Here is a 17,232-nt window from a genome sequence, read left to right on the forward strand (position 1 = left end):
TGGGCTCAGTTGCCCCAATGCACGTGGGATTCTCGTGGACCAGGGGTGGACCAGGGATTGCACCTGTGTCCCCTGCTTTGGCAGGCAGATTCTGAACCACTGGAATACCAGAGAAGTTCAAGGCTTTGGACATTTAAACCGTATGGTATGAAGTTTATGGCTTTTATTTCTGCGAGTTTCTTAGACCTAACTCAGAACAATTCATATTTAGATGTGATCCTAAGTCTGGTGTTTGGTTTTCAAACAAACTTGAAGTATGCCTACCTGTGATGAGAATGTGATGGCCAACAACTGTAGGCAGGGAGAAGACAAATAATAAGTTGAAGATACTGAACTCAGTAAGAGTTGTTTGGGGTCTTAAGTGTGGTGGGCAACCTCTCTGACTACTGTGTGTTCTTAGCCACCCTGATTTGTTAAGAAAAGGTTGAAAAATGTTTTATGGACCTAGTTAATAAGGTAAAAAATTACTAGCTATCATGACTTTATTTGAAGTCAGTAAAATAAATACACTATGTGTAAATACTGAGTTAGCTGAACCAAACCTTTATTTTAACATAGAGGTCTAACTTAAAACTAGACAGGGAGACAGAATTTTAGGGATCTTTCTTTTCTTATAAAATAATTTATGTGAAAAATATTTGGAAGCACAATTCAAGTAAAATTGGCACTTTCATTAACTAGAATGTCTGTCTTTCTAGGACTCCTTCTCATGGATCTGAAGGGCTGACTCCCCGGAGTGGGACAACTCCCAAACCAGTTATTAACGCCACCCCAGGTAGAACTCCTCTTCGAGACAAGTTAAACATTAATCCTGAGGATGGAATGGCAGACTACAGTGATCCCTCTTATGTGAAGCAGATGGTATGTGTCAATTCTCTTTTAGTAGTCTTTAAAAAAAGTTAAAATCTCAAGGGTACCAAAATAAAATTTTCCCCCTTGTCAGTGCATATTTCATATGCCTTCAGATTCTCTACACCTGCAGACACTAGAAAAGGAACATGATTTGTAGGACTTGAAAAGGGAAACCTTTTGGTCTTATTAGCCTACTTTTTCTTATTCTTAATTTATTTTTCAGTATTGATTATGCTGATATTAATGTTCCTTGTATCTTTAGTGATTTTTAATTTTTATCATTTACTAATTAATAGTTTAGCTTCCTGAATGGTACACTGATTTTTTTTTTCCTGTTTTTGTAAAATAAGGTATGAATTTTGAAGGCCTTATAAATTAGATTTTGAACTTTGATTCCTCTGTTTGCCTCTGTACTTTTAGAAGGACGGTCAAGGTATCAGAGCCAAGTTAATTTGATGTTCATTGTTGACCTTAGTGAAGTTTTCCTTCTGTATGTTTTTCAAGGTGATGTAGAAAGCTAATTATAAAAGTTACAGTTTTATTTTTGATCATGTTATTGCTTTTATTACATTACTATTGAGCCTTCTTACTTATGCCATGGAAGGTCATTGTGAGATTTTTAAAAATGAGTTCCAATGGTGGTTTGCTTCTAATTTACAAATTAATTCTAACTTCATGTATAGATTTGGTTAGTTGAGAATTTTTTTAAATGTCCAGATTGATATCATGTAATGCTGACTCTGAATGGCTATATAGGAATTAAACAAGTAAAGAATCTAATGTGTGTAAAACACAGATCTGGACACTTCATGGGATTGAATGTTGAGTAAAGATGTCCCTTGTCTTAAAGAATAGTTTATGCTCTGGAGAGATTGGCAGTACTAAATCAAATCCAAAAATAATTGTAATATAAGAACAAAAATTGAGTAAAACCAATGTGCTTAGGGTGGCTGAAGAAAGAAAGAAATCACATTTGTTGGGTGGGTACTAGGAAAGCCTTCCTTGAAGGAGGTATGCTCAGAAGTAGGTGGGGGGCTGTCACATGTGGAGATCATGACATGAGTAAGTGTGGAGCATGTTCTGGACATAGCAGCTCACTTGGTCTTCCCATCTTGCACATATGTGTTGGACCAGTGGGGAATGAGACAGACAGGTGAGCTGAGGATGGACTGGGGAAGACTTTGGGTACTAGGCACTTTGTGGAAGTATGAGCTGTTTTCTTTGGCTTGCATATGACCTGTTATTTGCATGAAAAAGAATCATACACACAAATTCAGCCGTCTTTTCAGATTAGGTTTCATTTATCCAAGGACAAATTTACTTTTGAACTTGTTCTTTCATTTCCTATTAAATTTCAGAAATCCTTAAAAGGAAATCCTAAAGGACTTCTTGTTTTTTTGCCCTGCAGAGGTATAATTCTCAAACCTGCTATTAGACTATCCCAGAGTAAATTCATTGACCACAAATCAAAGTTTTTTTTTTTTCCCCAAAGTTTTTATGATTGGTCTTAATGTAGGGAAGAAGTAGAGATAGAAATTAAACAAAATCTTGTCTCAACCCTTAAGTTAGGGATCATTTTTCTAGAATTAAAATTAGGCTAACTGTATTTTAGAAACTCTTATACAATATTAGTTGAGTATTTTAATGTGTATAAATTGAGGACTAATGTTTTTCTACAGGAAAGAGAATCTCGTGAACACCTCCGCTTAGGATTGTTGGGTCTTCCTGCTCCTAAGAATGACTTTGAAATTGTTCTACCAGAAAATGCCGAGAAGGAACTGGAAGAGCGTGAAATAGATGATACTTACATTGAAGATGCTGCTGATGTGGATGCACGGAAGCAGGTGAGTGACGACTGTTAACATGTCTCAAGATCTCTACTTAGTGTTTTTTTCAGTATTGAAAAAAATTGCACTGAAGGAAATTACTTAGATCAATCTTGATAGGTGTTCTTAAAGTGTATAATCATATAGGTCACAGTTTAAATATCCTCTGTCAAATTCATTATGGTCCTTTAAAATATGTGTAAGTAGTCTTCTGGACATTGCTTTCACTCTTGCCAAGAAAAGATGTTATTGACCAGTCTAAAACAAGTACATCTTATTGATTGATTTGTTGGTTGATTTGTTTCTTCGTCATTGTAAACTAATGGGCAGTTGTGGGTAACGCAGGGAGCTCAATACGGTGCTCTGTGACAACCTAGAGGAGTGGGATGGGGTGGGGGGGAGTTCAAGAGGGAGGGAACATGTATATTTATGGCTGATTCGAGTTGTATGGCAGATGCCAACACAGTATTGTAAAGCAATTATTCTCCAATGAAAAAGAAATTTAAAAAATGTGGATTTGGAAATTTAGAGTGCATCAGAATAAAATTAGTAACACCTTGTACTAATATACTTTCTAGTTAATTACTTTTCGTATGTACATAACAACCAGGTGATATAAGTAGGATAGGTATCAGGTTCATTTTAGAAATGAGGAAACTCAGGTGAATTAAGTTAACTTTCCCAGGTCTCGTGTCTTGAAAGTGGTAAAACTTGAACTAAAACTGAGATCATGTGATCCACTTCAGAACTTCTTGATGCAGCCCATTTTGGGATGTTTTTAGAAATTGAATCATTTCTAGGGATTGGAATGATGGAAGTCATGCTTTAGAGAGAAACCACATGAATGTGCTTTTTGGTAAGGGATATATGATAATACTTTATGAATTTGATTCTCTTAGCTATTTTGAGCTACATTTATTCTAAAAAATGGTTTGAAGTTCTCTTGTGTTAACCCACATTATTCATAATTTAAGTCATAAAACAGCACCCTTGCTGGCTGGCTTTTTAAATAAAAAATCAGTAGCATCTGGGGTGGAAGGGAAAGGTTGTATTGCAGGAGGGATTATTGGAAGCATCCCCTGTACGTTTAGGATTTGGTCTTTTAGACAAGAAAAGAATGATTATCTGATTGAGGGAGCCGTGCAAATCCGGAGAATGCTCCTAGTAGCTGTTGGAAGTTCTTAGTTTGTGCTGTGACAAGAGAATGAATAGACTGGCTAATTTCAGTGGCGTTACATTGCCTTTCTACAAACTTATACAGATTACTACAGCTTTAGCTCTTGAAGATACACGTTCTTATAGAGGAAAGTGTTTTCACCTTTACTGAAATGTGTCAGATACTGTATAGCTGTAAAAACAGTTATAAAAATAATTTTTTAGGCCATACGAGATGCAGAGCGTGTAAAGGAAATGAAACGAATGCACAAAGCTGTCCAGAAGGATCTGCCAAGACCATCAGAAGTAAGTATTAGAATTTCTGCCTTAGGAAGTTTTAAGTTTCTTTTTATGTGATTGATGTTTTTTATATTATTCATAAAGTCTATAAAACAACATTTCATCTACTTTCTGGAATATAGTAAAGCAGTTCCCAGATCCAATCTTTGAAATGCTTCACTGGTACAAATAAGAATTTTGAAAGAAAAAAGAAAATAATTTCTTTTGAAAATGTTAAACTGCTTTAGGTATACCTCGGAGATATTGCAGGTTGGTTCCAGGCCACTGCATTGAAGTGCTTGTCACTCAGTAAAGTGCGAATTGTTCTGTTTCGTTGTGCATAGAAGTTACGTTTATACTAAACTGTAGTTTTTTAAGTGTGCAGTAGTGGTATGTCTAAAAAACGTACATTCCTTAATGTACTTAATGTACATACCTTAATTAAATGATACTTTATAGCTAAAAAAGTGCTAATTATCACCTAAGCTTCTGACCCTGAGTCATAATCTTTTTGCAGTAGTAGCATTAATGATCACAGCTCACCATAGCAGATAGAGTAGTGATGAGAAAAATGTTTGAAATATTGCAAGAATTGCCGGTGTGACATGGACAAAATGAGCAAATGTTGTTGAAAAAATGGTGCCAGCAGATTTGTTCAGTGTTGCCATGAACGTCCAGTTTATGAAAAGAAAAGCACCTTGTCTGCAAGTTTCAGTTAGGTGAAGCACAGTAAAACAAAGTGTGCCTGTATTTAGTTCATTGCTAGAAGTAGTAACATTAGTATGTTGCAGCACTATGTTTAATAATTGCACTTGTTTTAAAATTTTAGGTAAATGAAACAATTCTGAGACCCTTAAATGTAGAACCACCTCTAACAGATTTACAGAAAAGTGAAGAACTGATCAAAAAGGAAATGATCACGATGCTTCATTATGACCTTCTACATCACCCTTATGAGCCATCTGGAAATAAAAAAGGAAAAACTGTAGGATTTGGTACCAATAATGCAGAGCACATTGCCTATCTGGAACATAACCCTTATGAAAAATTCTCCAAGGAAGAGCTGAAAAAGGTATCATTGAGTATTTTTGTCTCAAGATTTAAGTATTTGTTAGATACTGTGTATCATGGACAAACATGAACATATTTTCCCATATTGATGTTTATAAACAACAGAAATATATGGTTAAGAGAGAAATTTTCATGTTAAATGTTATGTAGAGGACATCCTCCCCTCTCCCCTCCCCTCTCCCTCCACAATGTTCAATGATAGACCTTTATCAGATAGACACTGGTTTTGATGGCAGGGCGTTTTTGTCTCATGGGTGTGTGCCTCATTGATTGTTGCTACAGTTGCCATTTTCTGGGTTTAATTCTGCTGTCTCTGAATAGAGTGGGATTGCCTTTAATACTTAAACCTCACTTACTTAGAATACTATGAAAAAATAAGAATGTATTAAAATATTTATAGATTAAACCTTTCATCTAGTCACAGAAAGGAAATACCATTTACTGCATTTATTTCCCTGACATGGTTTCCCGCTACCATTGTGGATAAGGAAATAAAGAAATGTTTTCTTATATAATGTCTGTCCTACCTCTCCCTCCATATGCATTTTATTGTTTCTGCTTTGACAGAGCAAACAGCTGTGATTGTGACTAGAAATCTGTACAGTGATACAGGAAAGGAGAGTTGGTGTCGTGGTTGGAAGAAGAGTGGTCTTTTACTGAAGTCTTCTTTCTTTAGTCTTTCATTCTGAGGGGCAGTGAAGTACTGTCCATTAGAATGGGCTGACTTAGGAGGAAACCAGATTCTTTTGTCTCTTGTCTCTCTTGTACTTGCCTTCTCTCTTTCTTACTTTCCCTTTTTCGTACTGTATAAGTGATACATGTTTATTACAGAATTTTTAGAAAATAGAGGAAGAGGGTTTGAATTTCTGTTTCTGTTTGCTTCTGAGTAACTTTGAGTTGCTGTCTTTTAGTAAGTGCCATGGAAGCTGCCCTCTGTTGAGGATTAGATAGTGAACTCATTGCTTGAACAGTTTCCTCTTATTAGAGTGAAAATATGAGGAGAAGATAGATTTGAGGAAATCAGTCTTCCTAAATTTATTGTATATATGGAAACCTGAAACAAAGATCACATTGTTACTAATAGAAGTTCTGTAAGGGACAGATTCTAATGCATGTTTTGAAAATAATAATTGTAAGTAGTGCTTTAGAATTTTATTTGAAACCATTACAAAGTAGTTCATTCTTCTGTATTTTATTTATCTGTTTATAGTCCCCTGTGTTCTGAAAAATTTGAAGCAGCTATTTACTTAGCAGATTCTTTAGGCACAGTTTCATTGGAACTTAGCTGTACTTTCTCCTAATTATTATAAGAACTAAATTTGTCAATTTTTACCATGTGCAGTTTCAGAGTGAAATACCATTTCACTGATAATAAAGTGCCCAATTGTCATTAAGTGTGTTAAAATCGGTTTGTTTCCATTATTTCCCCTAAGAGGTATCATTTAAAAGGATCCGTTCTTTATATTCTGTAGACATGATTTCCCCCTGCCTTTTTTTGGTTTAAATTTTTTTCATATGCTTGTTATTTATCTTGATTTTTCTTATGTTTTGGTCTGTGTTTATTTTCTGATGTTCCTGGAATGATTGAGAGCTTTCTATAAAGCACAAAAAGTAATTGTTGGTTTTTCATGAGCCATGAAGCAAAGGGCTGGAAAGAGTTCATGTGGTATGCTGAAGGAGTCTGTGTGTCTGGTGCTGGGCTGGCTCTTTGTGTCTTGCTGTATCACTTAATCCTCATAACAAACATGTTAGGTATTATCTCCCCTCTCCAGATGTCAAATAGGCTTACATAAGTTCAGCAAGTTCAGATAGCTATTTAAATGCCAAAGCGATGATTGGACTCCACTTGTCCAATTCCATCCTCATTCTATCATCTTAAACCATATCTTTTCTAGTGACCAGCAACTGGTCTGTGATCTGTCATTATTTGATCTTTGCTTCCAGTCCTATTCTCTGGTAATGTCAGGGACATTCTTTCAGATGAGAAAAAAGGCATGTGTCAAAAAAAGAAAAAAACTCCGCCTAATTCCCCTTCGCTGTACTGGGAAGTCGGAAGTGTTGGGGTTGATGGTGAGTGGAAGGAGCACCCCCACCCAGTGGTCACCTTTGGTTTGGGTGTGAGCCTGTCTCTTCTGCTTACTGGTGTTGTGTTTTTGAACAAATTGTTTAACCTCTCTGAGCCTTTGCTTCGTGAGCTGTAATGAGGTTAATGAACTTCATGAGCTTCCTGAACTTTAGTGAGGTTAATGTGGACTGCTTTGTAAGAGTGGTATGCTGTTTGGAGATAAAATAGGTAAAACTTTTCAGTCCAGTTCCTGACACATAGTAGACATCTGAGAAATGGTAGCTGCTGTTTTAATGAGTGAAGGCAAAGAATGTTTATAGTATTGGGGTTAATACATGGACGCTTGACTCTTCAGATCAATCTGCATTGACTTCTAGGCTTCTTAATTTGTTTCACTTAGATATTTATAACCCCCTTCCAAAAAACAGTCAGTCAACCAAAGCTGATTGCCTTTGCCCAGGGAGGGAAAGACCGGTCTTCTAAAACTTTCTACTGATGGAAGGTGTCTCTAGTACTCAAGCTTACTGAAATTATTATTGTGAACAGGCTCAGGATGTTCTGGTACAGGAGATGGAAGTGGTCAAACAAGGTATGAGCCACGGAGAACTCTCAAGTGAAGCTTATAACCAGGTGTGGGAAGAGTGCTACAGTCAAGTTTTGTATCTTCCTGGGCAGAGCCGCTACACCCGGGCCAACCTTGCTAGCAAAAAGGACAGAATCGAGTCGCTGGAAAAGAGGCTTGAGGTTGGTATCCTTTTAATATTCAACCTTAAATGTGTGCTCTGATTGAAATGATGAATCAAACTCATACCTTTGGAGACAACTTCAGAAAAATAGATGTAAGGTAATGGTTTTTGAATTTCTTGAGAAAAAACTGCACTGCACTGAAGTGTTTGATCTGCATTGGTTTTTCAGGATGGCTGGGCTTTGTGATAAAGAGAGCTCTAAGTGGACCGCTGGTCAATCAGAACCTTTCACATGTGGGAGCAAGGAGCCAAAAAGTCAACACTGGCCACTGAGAACAGTGTAGATGAGTGCTGAAATGGCAGTTTCTCTAAGGAGGGAGATCAGTGCACCAGGGAGCTTTCTTTCTGTAACCAAGAGGGCACACTTAGAAAACCTCAGTACCTTTCTGCACACTCTCCGATTCTTGTGAGTTTGCTACAGGGAGAGCGCTGAGCTGGATTACCTAGACAGTGGCTTCCATGATTTTTCATGTCTGTGAAAATGTTGAAAGGTACTCAATGGGAATTTCATAGCATATGGTTTCTTAATATAGTCTGCATGTTTTGAATTCCAGAATCTGTGTAGGAATTTTGCCAGTGATATGTAAATTGTGGTTCATGGACTGCTACGCTGCCTTGTGAATTCTTAATGGTGGTCTTTAGGGATGTTTCTGAGGCCAAGATATCTTGGGATGGGAAGTAGAAAGGGGTGCTTCAGGCAGTCACGTGCAGAAAGTGGCTTCAAGTTCCTCTTATGTGATTACCAGTTTCTCTTTGCAGAAAGTGGATTTGAATATATTTTATTTAGGGTTAAAATTAAAAATAGAGAAGTCATTTGGAGTGGTTGGGGCTGTGTGGAGCTAGGGAAATGAGCTGGAAAAAGCAGTATCCTTTAATTTTTAATTTTACCTCTAAGGTCACATGTCTAGGCACCTAATGGTAATGCTTGTGAACTTCTTTTATCATTTGGTGGGAGATCAGAGTTTCTTCCTGAAGTGATTTTCATCTTAGGTGAAATTTTAACAGTCCATTGCTACTGGTTACTCTAGCTGTGTTACTGACTTCCAGCAGGGTGTGCTGTTGCTCCATGTTTTAATTCACAAAGTCAGGGAAAGTAAAAAGAACATCAGTGGTTAAATTTAAGTTATATTTTCTGTTGTGTAGGCTTCATTTCTGATAAGTGGTAGTTAGCAGTGTAATTCTGTTCTAAGGTCAGCATCATAATTGATTGGAAAGCTATTTGGAAAGCTTCCTTGTAACCTTTATATATAAATGCTTAGGTCTCTCACTTGGTTTGAAAATCTCATTTGAGGTGGGCAAACTCTTTATTGCTCAAATGGTAAGGACATTTTGTGCTGTTTAAAATATAAAAAAAAGTTTTCCCCCAAATCTCATTTACTTTGTTGAGGCACTAACTTTCATGACAGCAAATAAATGTGTCACAAAGTGAGTGGTGCCATAAAGTACAGTAATTTTTATTTCTGTGTTGAATTGGTCTTGTGAGTTTTGAAGGGAAAAATACAGAGAGAACCACTGCTGTTCTTCTGGAGATTTATTTGGGTCGTTTATGAGCAGCCATTAGAAACATGTGGTTCTCTTTGTTCAGTTCAGTACCAGGAACCGAAATCTTCCGTTGAACTATTTTTGCTGAAGGATTGGTGATTTTGGAAGAATATTCATAAAACAGTCTGAAGTAATTTTTCTTTTCTTGACTCCTGGATAACTTGCTTTAATGTTTACTCAGCTAGTTACTTTTAAAGAACACATAATCAAATCCTTTAATTTAGTAAACTCTGCTTATTTCAAATGAAAGTTCATTAAATCTTTAAAAAGAAGAAAAGAGACTCGAAAGCACAAATAAACAAATCCCCCCATTTTATTTGTATCCATCCCTAATTCAGAACTAGGTTTGTCTTAGCTTATTTTAGTTTTTGAAGACACAGTTCTCCTGATTTGAAATACATAAATATTTTATTTCAATTGTGGTAATTCTTTCATCATTTCAGTTGATTGCTAAATTATAAACATTATTCAAAGTTTGTTGTGGGGAAGGAACTCTAGTTGTATTATATAAACTTAAGGCTGAACTTAAATTATCCTTCCACTCTTGGGTTCAGAGAGATGTGCCTTGCTGTGCTGAGCACAGTACATGACCGCCAGTGTGCTTGAGTTCTGCTGCCGTGAACTCTGGAACAGTGACTCTAAATTAGGACCCTATCACCCCGTAGCAAGCAAGGTGAACTCCAGCTTTGTCGTCCTTGGTGTCTCCTAAATGGATTAAAAAAATATGCCCTGAGGTTTATATTGGAGCTAGTTTTCAAGCCATTACTCATGATTAGTATTTGAAACTTAGAACTTAAATTAAAATCCTTAAGATTCTCATTTAAAACTAGTAGAACCATCTCAGATTTTATGTAGAATGTTTTGGCTGGTACAAGGAGTCCGTTAAATAAATAGAATCAGAAGATAGTCACAGGTCAGAAGCAAGTGGGAAAGACTAACCAAGTCCACATATTTTATTCTGCTTAGGAGATAGTATTAATTTTGGAACTTTACCAGACATCTGTGTGTAAAATATGGCAGCACCTGCAAGCAGAAATGACAGCTAATAACAGAAAAGGAAAAGTTATGAAAACACAGCATGTTGAGGCCATTTAAATATGGTGGCAAAAGGCCATGTTATTTGAATAGCTTCTGAGGGCATTATAGGTGTATGGTAGGAGTGTAGCATGTTTGCTATTTATGGGGATACTCCAATTAATAAAAAAGCTTAATTTCTGTTCAGTGTCGTGTTTTTATAAAACAGAAAAAGAAGGATAGCCAGATGGCCAGTGTAGAAGAATTTTCATCAAACGGTTGGAAGTAAAAGAACGTTAGGCCTTTATTTAAAATCACACATTCAGTGTGTGTTACTGAGCATCCACTGTGTGCTAGCCCCTACTCTGGGCCCTGGGATACAGCAGGGAAGCAGGCGGATGAGCTTTCTGCTCCTCCGGACTTCATTTATCTGGAAAACACTTAACGTGGAGAACCTTATTTTCTGATGATGCCAGATAAATGAGTCATTACTGTATTTGGGAAGTGCAGATAGAATTTGAAGTGTTCTAATTTGTTTCCACTTTAAGTGGAAATAGGAAATCATCTGAAGACATAATTATTTTGAGTGAAATAATTTCCAGTAGGTGCAAAAGTGAAATGAGAAGTCTGAATTTAGGCCTGCCATTAAATTTAATAGTATTTGAAATTGTATCTAAACTGCTGTGTTGAGGAAGTTTGGCTGAAAAGTAGATTTTGTCATGTTAGCTGTAAAAATGGAAAGGCTTTCCTTAGAGGTGGAAACTAGGTCCAGAAGTAATACTTCTCCCTGTATTTTACTGGCACAGTCAATTTAGTCAAGAAATACTATGTAACATTGACTTCTTGGAAATAAAGTAACTTTAAGAACACAGATAACACATTTAAAATCCTTCTCAGTGTGTTTGTAGAACTTATATGGGGACCCCTGACTTTTCCGGATGGTTATATTTCAGCAAAATTGGCTGCAAAATGGATCCTGTTTTCTGGGTGATCGTCATTTATTTTTATACAGGATAAACCTCCCCTTAAGACCTAGGGTAAGGATGAAGTTGGTGTGCAGTTGAGGGTGGAGGGATGGTATGTTGTTGTGTCTCGGCAGGCTTACACTTAGGCTCCTGTGTGTGTGGGATGGTGTGGGGTGGTGTGCGGTGACAGGCGAGAAGTCCTCAGTACTTGGAACGTTCTCAGTTCTCAAGTTCTGCTCTCTGCCATCACCCTTAAAGGCATTAACAGATTTCTTGGTTGTTTTAGTGGCAACTCTGGAAGCTAGACCAGAAATCTCTTGTGATAACAACGGTGTTGCTTTCGTTATTCCTCAGTGTTGAGTTGAATTTGTTTCTTGTAGTTGTTGGGTTTCATTTCCTAACTTATGCAAATGTAAAATGCTCTTGGCATTGCTTTATTGGTACATTTCTCTTCTTGGAAATGCGTTTAGTAAGGTTTTGCCTTATTGCTTTAGCTTGCTCTTTAGGGATGCAGTCTGATGGTTGCTAACTGATAGATGCTGACAATAATCACTTAATTGGACTTGCATCTCATCAATATTGAGATGGCTCACTGCTAAAACAATGCTAATGAGCAGTATAGAGATTAAAGGAGGATCATTCATGAGCTCTTGTTTGCAAACATTTCGATGGTTGAATCACACCTTTACTACTATAGGATCATGTTGACTAGGAAGTGGAGCTGCCATTAACTTTATATTTAAGTATTCTGAAACCTGTTTTTCCAGTGGTATAAGGTTATTATCTGGGTCCCCAAGCAAGAATTTCAGTGAGGGATGCTCTTAATGTTTCTGAACCTCACTGTAACAGACTTTAACTGAGGACAGTATTGGAGACCCAAGGATAATGTGTTTATTTTGGAGTTATTTAAGCCTAGTAACCTTAACAAACTTAGTGAGTTTGAGAGTAACAATTACACTTTTATAAGTCCCATACAGCTCCCTTTTGTAATGACCCGAGGAAACACTTATGGTTCCACTGATTCATCTCCTGGGGACCATCAGTTTTCCATTGGTCTCTGGCCAGTCTTTTTAAGACAGTTTCTCTTCTATGCATTTAAAAAATAACATTTGTAGGCGTTTTTTCTAAAAATAATACCAGTACTTTGTAGAAAATTTTAAATTAAAAAAAAAGAGAAAAGCCTACCATTCAAGTGTAATCACATTAAACATCTTGGGGTGTGTATATATCAGATTAAATATGATAGAAAAAGATATATGTACAGCCACACATATCTGTGTGTGGATAAAGGTCTTTAAAACTAAATTGGGATCATTATGTACTACTCTGTTCATTTAATAGTATAATATTTTAAGTACCATTCAAAAAAAAACAATACAAAACCCTGATCACTTGTACTCTTTTAAAGCCTGTGGCAAAAGATTAGTTTTGGGGAAATCTCTAATAATTCTAGTTATATTCTGCCCAGCTTCTCAAAAAGTTGTTAAACTTTTTTTCCCCATAAAATATTTCTGAGACATGTTTTTCCTATAGTTTGGTAGCTTGTTAAGAATAAAAGAATTCAGAACTAAAAAATGTAAGCTGGGGAAATTGAAAGCTTTTCTCCAGTGTCAAATAAAATTCTTACAAGTGGCTACATACAGGTTAATGTCTAAATCAGGGAAGGAATGATGGGGAAGTTCATTAATTGAGATCTTGTTTATGTGTGTCTAGAATAATTTTTCCGTGAACTGTCTGGTGGCGTTAAGCCATCTAGCACCACAGCACGAATTTCTTCAGGCAAGTTTGCATTTCATGGGCTGAGGCAGAGAGGACATGTTGATTGAGCTGCAGTGTAACCTAGTGTTGGACTTCCAAGTAGACACAGTGGCAAAACTTCATCTCTTAGTGACTGTGTAGCCTAGGGCAAGTTACTTAACCTCTCTGAGTCTCAGATTTTTCTTGTAAAATTTGGGTGATAGTTTTTATCTCATGGAAGTGTGAGCTTGAAATAGTGTAAGATGAAATAAGATACTGTTTGCCTTACATTTGGTAAGTTTTAGTGGATAGGAATCCTCTCCCAAGTCTCCAAGGTTCATATCACTCGTTTAGTCGCTAATTTGTGTCGGACTCATTTGTGACCTCGTGGATTGTAGCCCACAAGGCTCCTCTGTCCATGGATTTCTCAGGCAAGAATACTGGAGTGGGTTGCCATTTCCTCCTCCGGGTGTTCTTCCTGACCCAGGGATTGAACCCTGGTCTCCTGCATGGCAGGTGGATTCTTCACTGCTGAGCCACCAGGTAAGGTGGCTCATTATCACTCTTAGTGGTAGCTTAATTAGATTTGATAGTATAAGGTACTGAGAAGTAACTTTACCTTGAATAAGAGGGTGGCTAAGTTTTTGCTCTGTAAATTTTGATGAATGTCTGAAATACGAGACATAGGTCAATTTTAGGAGAGAGATTTGAATAATACTTAAGGGCTCAGATTTTGTTTCGTATAAATGAATTTTACATAATTGGATTTTAACATTTCATTTGTACATTTTGGCATGTTGAAACAGTTGGCATACTTTTAAATTTTTATGTTTCCATTATATTGATGTTTCATGGTTTGTGGTGTATAGTCTTAACAAAATAGTTATCCTTTGGAGTAGACACTGAGTTTGAATCTTAGAAAAATTTTTATTGTGGGAATTTTAAAATATATCCTAAAGTAGACTGGTATAATGAGTCCTAGTGTGTTATCACCCAGCTGTGACAGCCATCAGCTCATAGCCACTCTTATTTCATGTCATTTCCCCTTCCCCGCAATTTGAAACAAATTCCAGACATCATATCGTAAAACAGAATTATGATGCATGAAATTTGTCAGCTTGGTCCCCCTATACATTTATATGTAGATATATTCTCATTCATCTCTTCTTGAATTGAATTTTACACTTTCATTTTGGATGTAGTCAGCTTTAATTATATCACGTGTTGTCCTACTTTAAAATCCTAATAGTTATAATGAACTTTATTTAAAATCATTAGAAATTTTGTGCTGATACATATTTAAACACAAACTTCCATTATAACCATATTTGGGAGGCTTGTCTGGTGACAAGTGAACAAAGTATTTAATCCTAATTCCATTACTAAGTTTGTTAGTTGTTTTAAGACTTTAAAGTATGTCTCTAAGTGCAGTTAAGGATTTGAAAAATTTTTTTTGACAAATCAGCTATAAATGCAGTGGTTTGAAATCAGTTTTTGGAAGAACTTTTGGTAAATCGGCTGTAAGAAGTAGTATAAGCTCCCTAAACCAGTACTTTTTTGTTGAAAATAAGTTGTCCTTCAGGGCAGTTACTAGCGCTTACTTGTGTTTTTAAAAAGGGCTTAAAATATTAATCAGGTTAAGTCAGAACCTGGTTCTTCTTGATTCTGTATATTTTTTAAAGAAGTTCTTATACTCTGTTGGACTTTAATGTTTTTTCTGTGTATGAGTGTATGGTGAGGGAGCTGAGGCTGATTCAGGGTAGATGTGTTCCATGTATGCATGTGTGGTTCATGCTTGAGATTTACTGGCTAGAAAAAGGCCAGACTTTATAGGTTAGTTTTTTTCCCTCCGAAAATGTATTGAGCAGTCATAGGTCGAGCATTTTACGAAATATGTGGATATCGTCCTTTACATTTGAATGATCAGATGGCAGATGTAAGATAAGCTAGAATTGAGTATTAAAAGCTGTATTCCTTTCTTTACATTTAAGGTATATTTACATATACTTTATATGTTTCTTCTTTATATTTTTGTACTAACATATAGTTATTTGGGGCTTTCATGGTGGCTCAGACAGTAAAGAATCTGCCTGCATTGCAGAAGACCCGGGTTCCGTCTCTGGGTCGGGAAGATCCCTGGAGAAAGGAATGGCTACCCACTCCAGCATTTTTACCTGGAGAATTCCATGGACAAAGGAGCCTGAAGGGTACAGTCCATAGGGCCGCAAACTGATGCGACTGACACTTTCACTTACTTTCATATAGTTAATTGACTAAATTTTTTTTCTCTGTACTTTAATTTTTTGTATAATTTATTTCCATATTTGCTTGAAATCTTAGCACAGTATTTGAGCCAGAAGACTTTAATAAAGCTTGAGCTAAATTAAATAAAATTGTTCACATTAAATGGAAGCTTTGCAGTTTTAAAATCTTTGGTGTTTTGGGAATAATAAATGACTCAACTGTGTGAGGTGAGGTAATTCCCAGATATAAGGTACCAGTCATACTAAATGTGCCTTGATGACTAATTAAACACTTTCTGAGGCTAAGTGTTATGTTGTTTCACCAAATTGGAAATTGAATTTCCATGGCGTGCAGTGTATAGCTAATTGAATTATCTTAGCCAATGAAAAATGATAATTTATGTGACTAATTTTTTAAAAAAGCACTGCATATATTGAAATTCTTTGCTGTTAAGGTTTTTGGAATGTGTATTTGAATCCACATGTGAATAGAGTGTCTAATGTTGCTATTGTTGGAACACACTGAATTATAGTATCATGAACTTGATGCAACTAACTTATGGATTTAGTTCACTTATTTTTGGAAATGAGGACATTCTGGTAGGCCTGGTTAAGAGAAAACAGCTGACACCTAGTTCAGGAATGACAGTGGCTGAAACAGAATTCTCCGTCCTGATTGCCTCCTGCCATCTGGGGGCTTTAAAAATACAGTAGTCTGAGACCATGTAAATAAGAGTCTCTGCACTGATAGATTTTAAAAACTCTACAGTTAACTTCTTAAATTTACATACATACATGTCACTGAGTCATGTCAGACTCTTTGCAGTCACGTGGATTATACAGTCCATGGAATTCTCCAGGCCTGAATACTGGAGTGGGTAGTCTTTCCCTTCTTCAGGGGATCTTCCCAACCCAGGGATCAAACCCAGGTCTCCCGCTTTGTAGGCAGATTCTTCACCAGCTGAGCCACCCGAGAAGCCCAAGAATACTGGAGTGGGTAACCTATCCCTTCCCCAGGGGATCTTCCCGGCCCAGGAATTGAACTGGGGACTCTTGCATTGCAGGCAGATTCTTAACCATCTGAGCTGCTAGGAAGCCCCTTTTAAGTTAGCTGGGGTTGAGGAGCATTGGGCTAAAAAGATGTACTCCAGTACGTGTTACTTGGTGTGGTGGTCCTGAAGAGGCAGACTGCTCACTTAAGAAACAGCTGTCTGTCTTTTCCTTGCTTTATTCCCAGGAAGAGATCTCTGTCATTTTTAAAATTAAAGTTGAAATTTAAAAGAGGGTTTTAAATTGTCATCCATAGTCCCTTGGTCCATTAGAGAGGAGAACAAAATGGTTAACCTCTTAGAACCTGTAATTGTAATCAGAGCTAACGTTTGTGAACTGCTTGCTCTGTGCCAGGTATTACTGGGTGGCTAAGGGCTTTTCTGTACTGTGTATAGTAACTTTTAGTGACAACTGCCATTTTATTGATGGAGAAATGGAAATACAGAGGTTAAATAACCTACATCAACTCAGAACAGCTGAGTGACTCAACTGAGTTCACTCCACGGCACTACTGACTTGTTCCAGTATTTCCTGACTCTTAGTAGATGTATCTTTGCTGTGGAACTCATTTTAATTTGTTATCTGTTGGAGGAAAATGGCTCTTTTATAAAGGGCATTATTTATTAATGGATTTAGTCTTTAAGTGCATTGCAGAGGAATAAAAGGTTATTATAACTTTTATAAAAT

The 17,232-nt window shown here is 36.7% G+C and overlaps 1 protein-coding gene across 1 annotated transcript in view; it reads left to right on the top strand.

Moving 5' to 3' along the window:
* The window catches only part of CDC5L (cell division cycle 5 like), a 45,097-nt gene that overhangs the window by 19,475 nt on the left and 8,390 nt on the right, over window positions 1-17,232 (top strand). Inside the window, exons 10-14 of the mRNA XM_043449764.1 lie at window positions 699-861; window positions 2,532-2,696; window positions 4,059-4,139; window positions 4,942-5,184; window positions 7,795-7,992. Coding sequence (XP_043305699.1) covers window positions 699-861; window positions 2,532-2,696; window positions 4,059-4,139; window positions 4,942-5,184; window positions 7,795-7,992 — 850 coding nt within the window. The remainder of the gene's footprint in view (window positions 1-698; window positions 862-2,531; window positions 2,697-4,058; window positions 4,140-4,941; window positions 5,185-7,794; window positions 7,993-17,232) is intronic.

Source organism: Cervus canadensis, chromosome 28, assembly GCF_019320065.1.
Source record: "Cervus canadensis isolate Bull #8, Minnesota chromosome 28, ASM1932006v1, whole genome shotgun sequence".
NCBI classification, from domain to species: domain Eukaryota; kingdom Metazoa; phylum Chordata; class Mammalia; order Artiodactyla; family Cervidae; genus Cervus; species Cervus canadensis.